This window comes from Gracilinanus agilis, chromosome 1, assembly GCF_016433145.1.
Source record: "Gracilinanus agilis isolate LMUSP501 chromosome 1, AgileGrace, whole genome shotgun sequence".
Taxonomy (NCBI): Eukaryota; Metazoa; Chordata; class Mammalia; order Didelphimorphia; family Didelphidae; genus Gracilinanus; species Gracilinanus agilis.
The window spans coordinates 519,184,125-519,200,914 of NC_058130.1; the positions used below are offsets into that span (position 1 = coordinate 519,184,125).

Consider the following 16,790-nt stretch of genomic DNA (forward strand, 5'->3'; position numbering starts at 1 on the left):
AGAGAGACCTCGAATTACCTTTGAGCCTCAAGATGTGGATGTCACTTCAGGGAACACTGTTTACTTCACCTGTCGGGCAGAAGGAAACCCCAAACCTAAGATTATTTGGCTACATAACAAGTAAATACTGTATGAATATTATTATGCATGTGCAATGACCTGATTTCAAATGTCATTGGCCTGAAGAACTTTAAGCCCATCTTTGTCTGATCTGGAGAAGTAAAGATGTTGTAAAGGAAAAGCATCTAAGTGACTTGTTGACAGGCTTGGTTTTTATCTCTGCCTCTCTCGATGGGCTATGCCTGTGGTGGCAAACCTATGGCACATGTGCCAGAGGGGGGGCACTCAGAGCCCTCTATGTGGGCACAGGTGCCGTTGCCCCAGCACAGAGTTCACCAGAGTTCTTTATTAGAAAGCCAGGAGACAGAGGCAGGCTGCTCCCTTCCCTCTCTCCACAAACACCTGAGGACATTTCTCACATCACCACCCCTCTAAAAGGTTTGCTATCACTGGCCTAATCTATCTATAGTGCCATTTATTTTGAGACAAGCTAGCTAGGTGGCACAGTGGATAGGTTGCCAGATTTAGAGTCAGGAAAACGTGAATTCAAATCTAGCCTGAGATACTCACTGTGTGACCCTGAGCAAATCATTTCACTCTGCCTCAGTTTCCTCATCTGTACAATGAGCTAGAGAAGGAAATGGCAAACCATTCCAGGTTCTTTGCCAAGGAAACCCCAAAAGGGAACTTTTATGATGTGACTGAGATGACTAAATAACAATAGCAATATTTTTGGGAAAGAATGATGGACACATATAGTTAAGGAACTGGTTAAAATACTATTTCGGCATCCTTAGAAGAAAAAAAAGGATTGAGTAAAGTAATTCATAATAATTTTAACTTAATTGGCTAGATGGGGAGGAAGGAAATTAATCTTCCTCTGTCTTGGGTTTTACATGCAAGCAAAAATTTGAGATAGGGTCACATAATGCCTGAAAGCAGGTGTACTTTAATTATTGTAATACTAACACAAGGAAATGACCATATTATTTACTTTGTTTAGTATTTTAATGTTTGCAAAGCACTTTCATCACAACACTGTGATTTAATATGGTAACTATTATGATGATTGAACAGTGACTTAAAGAGATTAAATGACTTGGATGAATACACTAAACTAATCATCATCAGAGCTAGGATTTGAATACAGGTCGTCTGATTCCAAAACTAATATTTTTCCACTTTATCTCACTAACTCTTACACACACATGCCTATAAGCACATATTTGTATACATATATATTTGAATTTCGTCATTTCTAATCACTGTCATATCTTCATTACAGCATTGTGATAAATGTGCTTAGCAAACATTAAAATACACATTTTTCAAATGGTCATGCCCTATATCAGTATTAGAATATTAAAACTACACTTGCCATTATATGATCCAATCTCAAATACATATACACAAAGAAAAACACATACCTATCTATTTATATATAGTTTTCACTTTGTGTAAATTGTTATGTAAATTTGACTTTATATAAAGAATAATGAAAGAAATCTACATTCCAAAAATCCACCTACATTAATTTAGTGTGTAGTACTGCACACCCTCTATTTGCTCCTGTCCCTCGACTCGCTACTTTGTGGCTTCCCAACATCCCCTGTCCTCACCAAAAAACAAACAAAACTAAGTGGAACCAGAAGAATGGGTGAGTGAAGGGACAAGACATCTCCCTCTGCAGCAGCACCAGGATGAGGAAGCTTGGCCTGAGACCTCCAGCCCAGAGAGAGGAGAGCTTCACCCTGCTCTGCTCTCACTCCCACCTGTACCTGTCTGTGCTCAGGGATCTTGGGTCTGTCCTGGCCTCCATCGTGCCGCCAGTCCTCATCTATTTGTGTCCAGGTCTGTTCCCTCATATGCCTCTTCCACCCCCATATTCCTCCTCTCTGTTTAGCCCCTCTCTCCTTCTTGCTTCGCTGTCCCTGGCCCCCCACGTGTCCTTAAAATGTGTGCTTGTCTCCTCCCAACCAGTGCTTTAATGTAGAGTTGCACAGCTTATTTGATCCATTCTCCTAGATCCCAGATCAAGACTGGAAGTACAAGGTTGGATTGGAGTAGATTTTCATCTTAATTTAAACAAGAATTTCCCGACAATTAGGACTGTCCAAAATTAGAATGAGTGGCCTGACAGAGCACTTCCCCTTTCATAGATATCTTCAAGGAAATACTAGTTGTTGGATATACTGAAAAAAAAAATTCTTGTCCAGCTGTGGGTTGGTTGACATGGCTTGTTACGTCTCTTCCAACTCCAAGTCTGTGATTCTGTGACTCTCTTTGAAGAAGCAGCTTCATTGATTTCTTGGTACCGTGTGTAAGCCATTATTCATATTATGGCATTTATCTCCTTATACTTTTCTGTGAGACATCACACATTATTACTCTGTGGGCTAAATTGGCCAGTGGGTACCATCCCAGGGTGAACTCAAGGAAACTTTTGGGTAATCATAAGAAGATATATGAGATGTATTGAGGAAAGGACTTGATGCTTTGGTATAAACCAACAAACTCCAAATGATCTCTTGATCCTCTACTCAATCTGTGTCCTGATTTTCACAAAAGACAATAGCACGGATCTGCAGATTAATTCTTCAATTGATTTAGCTTTTATTTTCCACAAAATTCTAGAGGTTTTTATTAAAGGGTTGATCCATGAGCATTTAGACAAGGATGAGCAATCACTAAAAGCCATCATGGCTTCATTAAAGGGCAGGAAAAGTAGACTAAATGAAATTGGTTTTTGATGAGGTTACCACATTGGTAGGCTCATGAATGCTATAAACATATTATACATTCATTTCAGCAAAGATTTTGTCTGAGTCTCTCATGTTATCTTTCTGGATAAGATGTAGAGCTGTGGGATCAATGAGCATACAGTCATTTGGATTAGGTCTGGTTGAATAGCTATATCCAGAGGGTAGTTTTTGAAAGATTGCTTTCAATTTGGAGGGGGTGAATGCACCAGTAATCTCTCCTTGGTCACAGATTGTTTATTTCTGTAAGTTACTTAGATAACTGCATCGATGGCCTGATCATCAAATTTATAGATTATATAAATTATAGTAACAGGAACAACTGACATTTTCAATGACAAAAATCTCAGTAAACTTATTATTCTGTTCTAATAAAATGAAATTTAATAGGGATAAATTCTATTTCTATCCTTAGCTTCAAATATTTGTGTTCAAATGTATAGTATGAGGAAGTTGTAGTCACATCTAGAGGATTACGTAAATTGAAAGCTTCATATGAGCAAATAATGTTGACATGATTTAAATATATCTATATGTGTTGCTACACATAACATATATGTACATATGAAATATGTAGTGTGTAGGACAAGGGAGGCAATAATTCTAATACCATCTGCTTTGGTCAGATCACCCTTTGGACATTGTATTCAGCTCTGTCATATCCTATTTTAAAGATGTTGTTATGATGGAGTGAATCCAAAAGAGCCCAACCAGGATGTGTTGGGTACCAAAGATCATGCTTTATGATGATCAGATGAAGAAAGAGAAGAGATGAAAAAAATTTAGGTGATTGTGTTAACTGTCCTTCAGTGTAACATGGGAAAAGAATGCAACATTCTCTCAGGCACCAGAGGGAAAAAATAGAAGAGCTATGGTATAAATATATAACAAAAAGATAATTCCTTTTTATATTAGCAAAATGTCCTAACACTTAGAGATTTTAAAAGTTAATTAAGGTTTCCTTAGGAAATAATAGGCTTTTAAATACTGAAGAATTTTAGAAATGGAAGGTAACTATTTATTTGGGGTATTATAGATTATACATTTTAGGCATACGTTGTACCTAATGACACCTGATTTATAGGTTCCTAAATTTAGAATTAAAAAAATACAACAATAGCTATTATATATAAAGCATTTTAAAATTTGCAAAGTACTTTATATATATTTATATATATTATTGCAAGTGATACAAAAGCCATATAAGATTGGTGCTATTATGTTATAGAGGAGGAAAATGAGACTGAGACCCTAGCCCAAGGTCACATAGGCAGTAATTGCCTAAAGCAGGAATTGAAATCATGTCTTCTTGACTCAATATCCAGCATTCTACATTTGGAGATCATCTCATCTGATTTTCTCATTTTGTAGAAAAGAGATTGAAATCCCTTATAACTGTGATTCTGTGATCTAGTCTTACTCCCATGTGACTCAGATTCCTTCTATAATATCCTCTATAAGAATTAGTTTAGATTATACAGTAAAGCTTTTATCAGTAAGCATTCTATGACACAAAGTGACCCATTCCAGTTTGAGTCTGCTCTCACTCTTCTCAGAGGTTTTCCCCCTTGTTATAATGAAATCTTTCCCAGAATTTCTACCAATAAGCCCTATTTCTATCTTTCAGGCCAAGCTGAAATTTTCATATGACAGTCCTTTGAATAGTAGAAGATGCTGATCTTGTATCTACTAATAATTCTTTTCTCCAGGCTAAACATCACAAGTTACATGACTTAATTTTGAAGGTCCTCTTCATTCTCTTCTTCCTCTGGATATGACCTAACTTGCAGGGACCCTTAAAAGAATGTCATTCACTACATGTATTCTGAACACAATAGTGTATAGTGAGATGATCTTTTCTCCCATAAAAGAAACTATACTTCTGCAAAAGATTACATTAGTAATTTCCACATCCATGGCACAATATTAAATCATTTTGAGCTAACAGTTCATTGAATACCCCTCCCCAAGATAAAAAAGTAAAGTCTTTTATCCTTAAACTTCTCTCTGCCTTCCACAAAAGCAGTTTTAAAAACCTTAGCATTAGGATGTTATATTAAACTTCATCTTGTTCTCAATATTTAGACATTTTGATATATTGAATGTCAGGTAACGATTACATTAGTTACTTCTCCTAGTTTCTTTTCACTTATAGGTTGCATCAGTATGTAATTTTTATTTTCATCAACATCAGTGGCAAGAGTGATGACCAAATAAGGTCTACGGACAAAGATGAATAGCATTGCACCAGAGCCTTCTGTCTGGCTGACATTGATTTGTTGGTGAAATCTCTTTGGATTTAGGCAATCAAATAATTCTGAATACACCTACCTGTACATCATCTGATGAGTTAGGTGGTACAGTGAATAGAGAGCCAGGCCCATAGTCAGGAAGACTCATTTTCCTGAGTTCAAATATGGCCTCTGACACTTACTAGTTCTGTGACTGTGGACAAATTATTAAACCAGTTTGTCTCAGATTCCTCATCTGTAAAACGAGTTAAAGAAGGAAATGGCAAATCACTACAGTATCTTTGCCAAGAAAACTCCAAATGGGGTCACAAAATGTCAGACATGACTGAAATTACTGAACGATAACAACTGTCATCTATTTGTTTTTTCTATACCTTGTCTATAAATTTACTTTGAGAAAACTTGTAAAATGTTTTGCTGAACTCCAGACATATTGTATCATGAGAATATTCCTGAACTAGTTAATTTTTCCAGAAATGAAATATGGATAGTTGAGTATGACTTGTTCTATGTGAAAATGTGTTAGCTTCTAATGATCAGAGATCATAAATAATAGCACAAAGAAAGTACCCGAAAACTCTTTTCAATATCCTTTGATGCTATTTTCTCAAGCTGGAGAATTTGGACTATGTAGATGAAGTAGAAGCTCTCTTACTACTTATTCTGACTTTCAGTACCCACTTAACTATATTATTACAGCCATTTCAATCTAAAGATTATTCTCCATGTTAGAGAAAACAAGCAACATAGCATCTGTTTAGCCTTCTTTTCTCTCTTCTATCCACTAATATTTCCCTAACCATCCTAAACAATGAGCCTATGCCTTTATTTTTTTTCTTGCCTACTGATTTATTATTGTGATTCATTTTTTAAGGAACTGGAGCAGAATTTATTGTGTATCATCTGAAGTAAAAAAACAAAACAAAATGGGAGAAGCAATCATGATTTCAGAAAAAACAAAACAAAAATAGATTTAATTAAAAGAAATCAGAAAGGAAATTAGATCTTTTAAAAATCATTATAGAAAATGAAGTAAAATCAATACTAAACAAATATGTACCAAATGATATAGATTCCAACTTTTTATTTTTTTAGAAAAAATTTCCATGGTTACATGATTCATGTTATTTCTCTCCCCTCCCCCCCCCATCCCGCCCCCTGCAGCCGACGGGTATTTCCACTGGGTTTTACATATCAAGACCTATTTCCATATTATTAATAGTTGCACTGGGGTGGTTATTTAGAGTCTACATCCCAAATCATATCTGCATCAAACCATGTGATCAAGCAGTCGTTTATCTTCTGTGGTTCTGTTCCCACAGTTCTTCCTCTGAATGTGGATAGTCTTCTTTCTCATAAGTCCCTCAGAATTGTCCTGGGTCATTGCATTGCTGCTAGTAGAGAAGTCCATTACATACTATAATAATAAAGAGAGTCAGCTACCAATGTTATGATAGAAGGGAGAGAGAGAGAGAGAGAGAGAGAGGAAGAGAGAGAAAGAGAGAGAGAGAGAGAGTCTATGAGGTGTGAAACTCTCTTCTAGCTCTCCCCTCCTGCCAAATATGCACTGCCAAGACTTTAAAGGGGTGTCACCCCTAAACTGGGTGACCTGGATGGTCATGCTGTGCCACAGGAGTTGGGGACGAGGCTTCTCTAAATCCCCACAGGAGTTGGGAATCAGGCTTCTCTATAAGATGAGGTCCTCAGAATTGTCCTGGGTCATTGCATTGCTGCTAGTATAGCCGCATTCTTTGTAGTGGCAAAAAAACTGGAAAAGGAGGGTATGTCCTTCAATTGGAGAATGGCTGAACAAATTGTGGTATCTGCTGGTTATGGAATACTATTGTGCTAAAAGGAATAATGAACTGGAGGAATTTCACGTGAACTGGAATGACCTCCAGGAATTGATGCAGAGTGAAAGGAGCAGAGCCAGAAGAACATTATACACAGAGAATGATACACTGTGGTAAAAATTGTCATTCACTTTTAAAGAAAACATTTTAGTAAATTTTAGGTTTTTACCTTTCTGACAGTCTTCTTACACAATCTATCAAATTGATTCATATTAATCTATGGTAAAATTCCCTGTTTTTATCTTTGTGGCTTTTTCTTTTAAAATTTGAGCTCTTTGCAGGCCTCTCAATAAAAACCACAACAACCATAACTATAAACAGCTTGCCTTTATATACCACTTTGACATTTGCCAAATACATCATATTATTTCATCTGATCTTCACAACAATTATGTGTGCGATTATTACTTCCATTTTACAGTATGGAAAATGAGGCTAAGAGAGGTCTTAGTGACTTGTCCAGAATCACTGCAGGTGTCTGAGGTTGCATTTGGACTAAAATTTTTCCCATTACAATTCCTTTGCTCTATCTGAGGCACACCTATACAGCCACATCGATTGCCTTTCTATATTATTCCTTGTCTAGCACTGCTTATTGTAGAGTTTTGCTCTTAAGAGCCTTCAAGCTCACAGGAAGCTTCTTCCATGATAAAATCTGATATTATGGAGTTATATCTATTTTTTCCTGAACATTCTTTAAAGTTTATAGCATTTGTTAGAGTTGACTAGGGTCTATATTTTCCTTACCTTTCATAAACACTAAAATCACAGGATCATTTTTCTCCTAGAGTTCCCCTTTATTTATAACTTCACTTACTACTTTCCCCTTATTAAGAATCAGTCAGTACTGCTGTTGTTTTTACTATTACTAAGACAGAAAGCAAGGTTTTTTTTTTAAAAGGAGACAGTTTCATTCCTCATGGTATTTACAGTCTAATAAGAGATAACAACATATATACAAATAGTTATTAAATGAGTTAGACTGTATACTCCTTGAGAACCTCTGAATCTCCAGTGTACAGCACAGTGTCTGGCAGATGTGTAATAAGCACTTTATCAATGTTTGTTGACACAGAAAGAGAAAGAGAAACAAACTGCTACATTGAACTCTGAAGGGTATAAAATACTGAAGTCAGGAAAAAGATCAGGTTTGTGTGTGAAAGGAAGTTGGAGTGGAGGTGAATGAAGAGAGTTTTATGTGGTTCTAGAGCTCATTGAGGTCTGGGCACTAGATAAAAATTTGGTAATTATCTTTTAGCAATGCAGATTGCTGTATAGCTTTAAAAAGGTAGAGATAGAAGATACATGGAAGAGCAAATAATTTTAAAAAATGTCCTGGTGGAGCAGGGAATGGGATTGAGAATGATGGTAAAAGGATTAGCCTAGTGAGGAATAGGAATATCTCTCCTACTGTGTCAGGAAGAATGGGGGAATAACTGATCATGCCAAAAAGTTCTGAGAATTGGTAGAATGGAGATGAGGAATTTACCTTTAAGTGGCCTCAATCTTTTAAAGTCAAGTGTGAGACTAAGAAGAGCAATAACTAGGATGTTGGACCTGGGAATTTTCCATAGAGTGCAAACATTTAAAGGTCAGAAAGTATTTTTACTTTTTCAACAAGTAGAAACAGTTGAGTTGAGCATCTAATTAATAAGAATAATTTGTTAAAATGGTAAGCTACCAGATGGTTCATGTCTCCTTTTCTTCTCCCCACTCTCCACCATATCCTACTACAATAGGCTGCAGCTTGGCTCAACCACACCCTCCCTCTGTCCCCAAACTGTATCTTTCCAGATATTCTTGGATATCTTTTTGCCCCCTTCCACAGGGAAGGGTTCTAGAGTCTTCCTTCCACTACAACTCCTTACATATCAAGGTCAACTATATCTGTCTTAAATTTTTTTAATTTGAATTTATCTTTCATACTACTTGCCCTAAAGGCACCTTTTTGTTGCTTGCCTCATGTGCCAGAACTGCTAGTCCACTTCTAAGACTAAGTATCCTGTGATAAGAGCAGGTCCGAGAGATACAATTAGTGGGCAGAGAACAGTTTTGTAGGAAGTTTATGAGAATAGAGGAAACGACTCCTTGGCAAGGGAAGACCCAGCTGGGTCAATAGTGTGCTTTGTCCTGGTGTGATATAGCACTGAAAGAACTATTTAATTTCTTAATTTTCTCCTATTTGTGTATTGGCTATCTGGTTTGCCACCACTCCTCCCCAGAGATTGTACCAGTGGATCTAATTCTTCCTCTTTTTATGTTCCCTATCATTCATCAAATACCTATGTCTGGGTGGTTGAGGTCCCTTATCACAACTCTCTCTTGTCTCCAGACCAGTTTAATTATTTGTATCATCACCCTAAGTTATCTGCTTCCTTCTCAATACTCTTTTTTACTCAGCAAGAAGCCTTTAGATAAATTTGGAATGAGGAAGAAGGTGAGCTGGTTAAGTAAGGAAGGTTTTGATACTGCTTCATTTTCTAAATGGATGCTGCTCTAGAATGCAGAGCTGAAACTGCCTTCCTTTCTAGCTTTTGCTGACTTGCAGGCTACATTCATTATAAATATATAACAGAATAGGAGAGAAAATAACCAGATTTTGAAAGCAAAGCAATTTGTGTCCCTCAGGTAATGAAAAGCTGAAATTAAGTCTTGGACTTTTACAACATTCTTCAATAAATCAAAATATTAACCCAGATTTAATAATTGGCTAAAATAACAAAATACCTAAGAACTTTCAGACTTCCCCTGTAGATATTTTAAAAATTGTTTTAAAGTGTGTTATGGTGTAAAATTTATTTTCAGCCACTCATTGGATATGAAAGATAATGCTCGACTGAATTTACTTGATGATGGAACACTCATGATCCTAAACACAAGAGAGTCAGACCAAGGTGTATATCAGTGTATGGCCAAGAATTCTGCTGGGGAAGTCAAGACACAGAATGCCATCCTCAGATACACCAGTCTTCCAAGTAAAGTTTTGTTTTCTTCTGCTTTCATTTAGTTTAAACATGCCAGGTATTTTGTTGTTATTTAAAATAGAACTAAGCTATTTGTCACTAATTACAAGGTATGGTTATTATTAGACATAATTTTAAAATGTTCTTTATTGCTACATTAAAATGCTTGCCTATTATTTCTTTTTTCTCTTGACATTTGTGTACTTTTATTTCCTTCATTAATTTTAAAGAAATAAATTATATTCTTTGGTTTTACTAAATGATTAGACAACTAAAGAAGGTTTGCCATATTAATCATTTCTTGTTTTATTAGGAGATGTAAAAGCTTGTGAAATTGGCCAAGTTTACATTATTGCCACTTTGTTATAGATTAATTTTTAGTTCATTTGTAGAATATTAAAAACAATTCCTAGGTTTCATCTTGTTTCATTATGGCTCTGGGGAAAAGAAATGTTTCTGTTTGAACACAAACTATCATCATTTTGTTTTTAATAGTGTTAATTAGAAGTAAATAACTCTCAAATAAAAATCTGCCAGATAGAATCCCCTTTCTAATGTAGCTCAGGCACCATGTTTTTCATGAAGTTTTTTTGTGATCCCTCAAACTACTGTCCCAACCTCTCCTAAATGACCTTGTATCTAATTATTTTTTATTTATTTACACTCATGCTAAATATATTTTATACATTTATTATTTTCCCCATTAAAATGTTCTTACTCCTTGCAAGAAGGGATAGTTTCATTCTTTCTGTTTAGACCTCTGATGCTTACCTTTTGTCTTAAACACAAGTAGTCACTCAATCTTGATTGATTGAAAGTGATAAAATATTTGCAACTAGGCAAAGTAGGCTTTGTCACAGTCCTTATATATTGTGCCCACATAACTTAGAGTAAGATAATATACCTTGATGGGTCAAAATTTGTCCCTTAATATAGGGTTACTTGACTACATGTTGAAATATATTTCAGTTTCTAGTTTAATACTTTTTTTCCCTAAGAACTAAGATCACTTTAGGACAAGAGTTATTAATCTTTTTGCATCATAAAGTCTTTAAATGTCTGATGAAACTCTGCACTACTTTTCAGAATAATGTTTTAAATGCATAAAATAAAATATACTAGATTACAAAAAAATTTAGGATTGGTAAGGGAGGAAGATTACAAAGGAGGTGCACTGAACAGATATCTATCTCGTAAAGTTAGAAATTATTCTCTACAACCTTCAACTCCTGGTAATAACATGGCAAACATTCCCAATTCCAGAAATTCATGTCTTAAGAATCTATTCCTCTATAGTCTTTATCCAGATGTATGATTTTAGAATTCTAATTGCAGAGTTAGTTAGAAGAGAACTCAGAGGCCATTGATTCCAATTTTACTTAAAGCATGAATCTTTTCTATAGTATGTAGCATAAAAATGTATCTACCATCACTAACATTCTTGAAGGGCTTGGAGTTCTTAAGAAAGAAAAATGCCCTCCAAGGATATGGGATACATAGTTAAAAGATCTTTCTTTTAAAGTCATGTGTCATATTTGACAATTGATTCTTTCGATACTCAGAATGTTTTTCCTGATCAACATTATTGAGTGTAAATCAGTTTTTAATCTGATAGACTCCAGTGGTTCAAAAGTACAGAACAAATACCTGAAAATGCCTTTGTAACATGTTTACTAATGTCATTCTTTCTCTTTTTTTGCTGAAAGCCAAGCCCAGTTTTGTAATCCAACCTCAGGACACGGAGGTTCTCATTGGCACCAGTGCAACTTTGGAATGCATGGCCACAGGCCATCCTCAACCCCATATTGTTTGGACAAGAGGAAAATCTGGCACTCTGGATGAATCCAGGTACATCATCACTTCTGGAGGATTGTTTATTCAGAACATCACATTGCAGGATCACGGTCAGTTTACCTGTCATGCCAGTAATCAACATGGGTCTATCCATTCTACGGCAGATATTATCGTGCAAGGTATGTGGAGCAGAAGGTCTTCATAAAAAATGGTCTGGCTGTCCCTCACAAAGTAAAATGTTTAAATAGGATCATTGCTCTGAAGGTGGAAAAGACTTGTCAACCCCCTTATTTTACAGAAGAGGAAACTCAGGCTGAAAGGGTGTTAAGTGACTCCTCCAAGTCATATAGTAGCAGATTCAGGATTTGAAATCCAGCCATATCATTTGAAGTTCAGCATTCTTTCTACTATGTACCACCTTGTTTTGCCTATTCTGCTTGTTCTGATTAGAATGGCTCCCTTTGGAAATTGAAAGAAGGAATTAAAGGAAGCAGTGGAAGCTGGAGAGGCAGATTTAAGTTCAATGTCAATTCTAAAAACTAGAGTTTTGGGGGGAGATAGATCTCTATATCAACTAGAGGTCTTTAGGCAAAGGCTGGATATTGAGTGTGATATGGAGTAGATTCTTATTTAGGCACTGGAGTCCCTTCTATCTCTGGGATAGTATTCTTTTTTATTATCAATATTTTTGCTTATATTGTTATTATTGTTATTTAATAAATCCCTGAATTCAGTGTAAGTGAAAATAGAATTAATCTAAAATGCATAGGAGTGGGAGGAAATAGTTTTAATTTCTTGATTTCTTTGACATCTCTGTAATATATGAAAACGATGGCATAATGAATAGAGCAAAAGGCTTAGAAAGGCTTGGGTACAAGTCCTGTTTCAGATAATTATTAGGTCTTTGTGACCTGAGGCTATTAGTTATAGAGAGCTCATGATCTAGGAGTTCCAAATCTAATGTAATATCAGGCCCTGGCAGGTTGCCAAAAATTTATGATGTTAAAACATTGCCAAATACTTGCCAATATAATACAGATGTTATTACTGATACTGCTATAATATTAATATTAATAATAATAATAAAACATATCTAGCATTTTACTATTTGCCTAACCATTGAAATATGTATATATATATACATATATATTATTGTATCTGAAATTCACAACTTTTTGCATTAGTCAATGAGGATTCCTCATTATGTCGATATTCTAAGATTTATATGATTTTAACTGTCCTGTCTCCTCACTCTGGATTTCTAGGAACAGTAGAGGAATTGCAGAAATATATTTAGGGTTTGTTTGTTGAAAATGACAAACTCAAATGCTGAAAGTAATACATTAGTAATTTTGACTTATTTTTTAGTATTGGTTTCAGTATTGGGTTTTGAGAAATAATAAATAGTTGACATTTACATAATTTTTTATTTTGCTTTTCATGCATTTTTCATAATAACAATATTGGGTTAGCTATTATAATGTTTATTGTTCCAATTTTGTACATGAGGAAACAGACTTGAAGAAAGGAGGTGACCTCTCTAGAGCTACATCACTTACAAATCTTTCCAGTGGGATTTGAATATAGGTCTCTCCTGCATCTAATTCCAGCATTGTTTCTTCTATACCAGGTTGTCTTTTTCTCTTTGGAACAAAGAAATACCAATAATAATGCATTAATGTAAAGAGATATCTAGTTCCATTTTATGGGTAATAATCAGTCTATCAATAAATATATAGTAAGCACACTTGTGATGTTCCATACAGTGCCATCATGATTAAGTTTACAACATATTTTATGTTCATCATCTCATTTGAGTCTTACAGTAGCCAAAATTACAGGTATTGTTGTCCCTGCCCTCATGGAGGAGAGAAATGAAGCAGAGAGATAATCAATGACTTTCTTATAAAAGGACAGCTGTTTGGCACAGTGCATAGAGCACTGGACTTGGAGTCAGGAAGACTCATCTTCTTGAGTTCAAATATGGCCCAAGGAACTTACTAGTTGTGTGACCCTGAGCAAGTCACTTAACCCTATTTGCCTCAGTTTCCTCATCTGTAAAATGCACTGGAGAATGAAATAACAAACCACTCCAGTTTCTCTTCCAAGAAAACCCCAAATGGGGTCTTGAAGAGTCAGATATAATTGAAGAAACTGAGCAAAAATACAAAAGAGACTTTCCTCTCAGCATATAAGTGTCTGAGGTAGGATCAAAATCTGGATATTACTGATTCTAAGGTGAGTATTTTTTATCAGTTATACCATATAGCCTCTCAGGTTATACTGATAGAAAAACAACAAAATACATTTACTGTGACCAAAAGAAATTAAGTAACAAAACATGAAACCCCAAACTAACTATTTTTCGTAATGGTGGAAGAAGATAAAGTCGATGATAATAATAACTCACAATTTCATATAGCATTTTATGTAGCAGGACACCTCTCACTCCCTGTCATTCTTGTGGGACACGTTCAGTTCCTTGTTCTTATTCCAGTGACCCTTAAGTTCAATCCCCTGCCTCACTGCAGCTGTAACAGAAAAGGGTGAGGCTATGACCATTCTGTTTTTACTTCCTTCTACTCAGGTGAAGAGCCCTTTCATCACTGGGCAATCACATAGCCAGAAGCAGGTCAAGTGATCTCCATAAATAGAGATGCCAGTGACTCCAAGCATATTCTGTTCTCTCTCCATGTCCCTCACTGGACAAAAGCACATTTGTTCCCCACAACCATCCAGTGACGATGGCACACCAAATATTATTTCTATTTCACAGATGAGGAAATATTGTCAGAGAGAGCAAGTGTCTTACCAAATTGGTCTTCTGACTGTAAGCCCAATATATGTTTCATTATATCATGCTGTCTCTCAAACAAATAAACTTCTAAATGGAATTAGTGGTAAAATGGCAGGAGTATTTTTGGAACTTTCAAATTGCCTTCTTGAAATAGTTTTATTGATTTGGCCAAATTTGCATTTTATTGGCTCCTTTATTTATGGCTGAGTGTAATTTGCTTGATTGGAAATGTATCACCTATTGGCACCCTTCTCACCCTTTTCCCCCCTAGTATTTTCTTTATTTCACAATGACCTATTTTATTTTGGCAAATAGTAAGGGCTTGGCTCATAGCCTTTTTGTTTGTTTGGTATTATGTGCTCTGTTGCTATGATAAATTCTGCAATGGTTTATGTTATCTGTTCTAGAGAATACTCTTTGATTGTATTATATTTTAAGGATTATATAATCAATCCTACACATCCAGAGTGAGGGGACAGGGTAATCAAAATCTTATAAATCTTAGAATATAGGCATAAATAAATGAGGTAACACAACCATCGTTTCCTACTTAAAAATTGTTGTGAATTTCAAATTAGATAATATATTTGAAAAGACAAGACAAAATGTAAAGTGCCAGAAATGTGTTTATTATTATTATTATTATTATTATTATTACACACACTGTGCCAGTATTTTCTCTTGAGCTATATGTTCTACAATGGAAATCACCATCTGCTTATCCTTGTAATATTCTTGTATAAGTTTTTTTTAAATTCTGTTTAAATAGGTTCATTAAACCATCCAAACAGTTTGCAAAAAGGGGTTTCCATCATTTGCTACTGGGCTGGACTGTAAATTTAAAGATGTCGCCCTTTATTGTCCATTTAACAGGTGTTATTTCAATTTGTTCTAGATATTTAATGTCCATTTATTCTAAAATTACAATTAAAGTCACACAGACCCCCCTCACAACTGGCAAAGGGAAATGATAAATAAAAATAGAAAACACGTCCCCCAATGAGCAACATAAATCAACATTCAAGGCAGGCACTTAGTTTATAAGGCATACAGTAATTAATGCTGTAAATCAAAACTCTTTTTTTACTAGGCATCCCAGAAATGAGTAGCTAGAAGGCCCACTCTTGATTGATTTTAGTAAAATAACAAAACACTTTATGCAGTAGATATAAGCACATAATAACTTTGACTCCCTAGTGAAAATAGCTCATTTTAGGCAACTTCATAAAATAATGACTGTGCTTTCTGTATTCCTAGCATGATTGTAGTCCCTGTAATTTTTTTTTGATAGCTGGTCCAACGAGTTAGCCTAATTGCTAAGTTCTGATTTGTGTGACCTACTAGCAAGCAAATTTTATGCCTGTTTGTTTTCAGTATTTTTATTTCTGGAATATCATTTCTTCAACATTCAAATACTATGGTATTTTAAATGTTTGACATAATAAAAATGATTTTTCATTGGATTTCTTTTTCTCGACTATATTTTAAATAAGATTACATGAATACTATTTGCCTCTAGAGTAGTTCATCCATATCTTAAAACTGTGATGTAACTATCTTCTAAAACTCTCAATGGTATTTCCTAGCATATGGAAGCCTTGGCTGATTTGGGCACTGAATTAACCATATGGTATTTCAGACATAGTTCAAGATAAAGAGCCCTGACTGGAATCAAAAAACTTGGCTTTTAGTCTTGTTCCATAACTTAACTGCAAGTCAGACCATTTGAAGAAGGGCTAAGTGGTGTCACTGAGTCAAGAAATTAGTCAATAAATAATTATTAAGCACTATTTTATAATAGGCCTTGGGCTAAATCCTGGGAAATCAAAGAAAGGTGAAAAGAAAGTAACAGTTCTTGCATCACAGGGACCTTACATGCCAATGAGAATACCTCTATGTAAATAAATAGGTAAATGTAAGTCACATAAAGAGTACAAATAAGGTGGCCTTTGAGGGTAAGATGCAAGTGCTTGGGGGACTTGGAAGACCTTCTGGTGAACATATTGTTTGGGGTTCATTTTGAAAAAGGAGAGAGAAATCAAAAAGCTGAGAAAGTTTTGTTTGAGCTAAATTTTGAAGGAAGACAGGAAAGCCAAGAACATAGAGGATCCTTAATAAACGTTGATTGACAGTTGTCTGGTCAAATGTTGAGAGGAAGAAACTTCAGTCTAGTATGATAGTGGCATGTCATAGTGCTTGTTGTTGCCTTTGGATATATGATAAAACTTACTCTTCTAAATTCCTTTTTTTCTTCAGGTAAGAATCTATGATCATCCCAATTTAGCTGCATCTACCATTTGTCATCTGATTGC

The 16,790-nt window shown here is 35.3% G+C and overlaps 1 protein-coding gene across 1 annotated transcript in view; it reads left to right on the plus strand.

Moving 5' to 3' along the window:
• The window catches only part of PXDNL (peroxidasin like), a 361,514-nt gene that overhangs the window by 210,370 nt on the left and 134,354 nt on the right, over window positions 1–16,790 (plus strand). Inside the window, exons 8-10 of the mRNA XM_044682749.1 lie at window positions 3–120; window positions 9,730–9,899; window positions 11,594–11,860. Coding sequence (XP_044538684.1) covers window positions 3–120; window positions 9,730–9,899; window positions 11,594–11,860 — 555 coding nt within the window. The remainder of the gene's footprint in view (window positions 1–2; window positions 121–9,729; window positions 9,900–11,593; window positions 11,861–16,790) is intronic.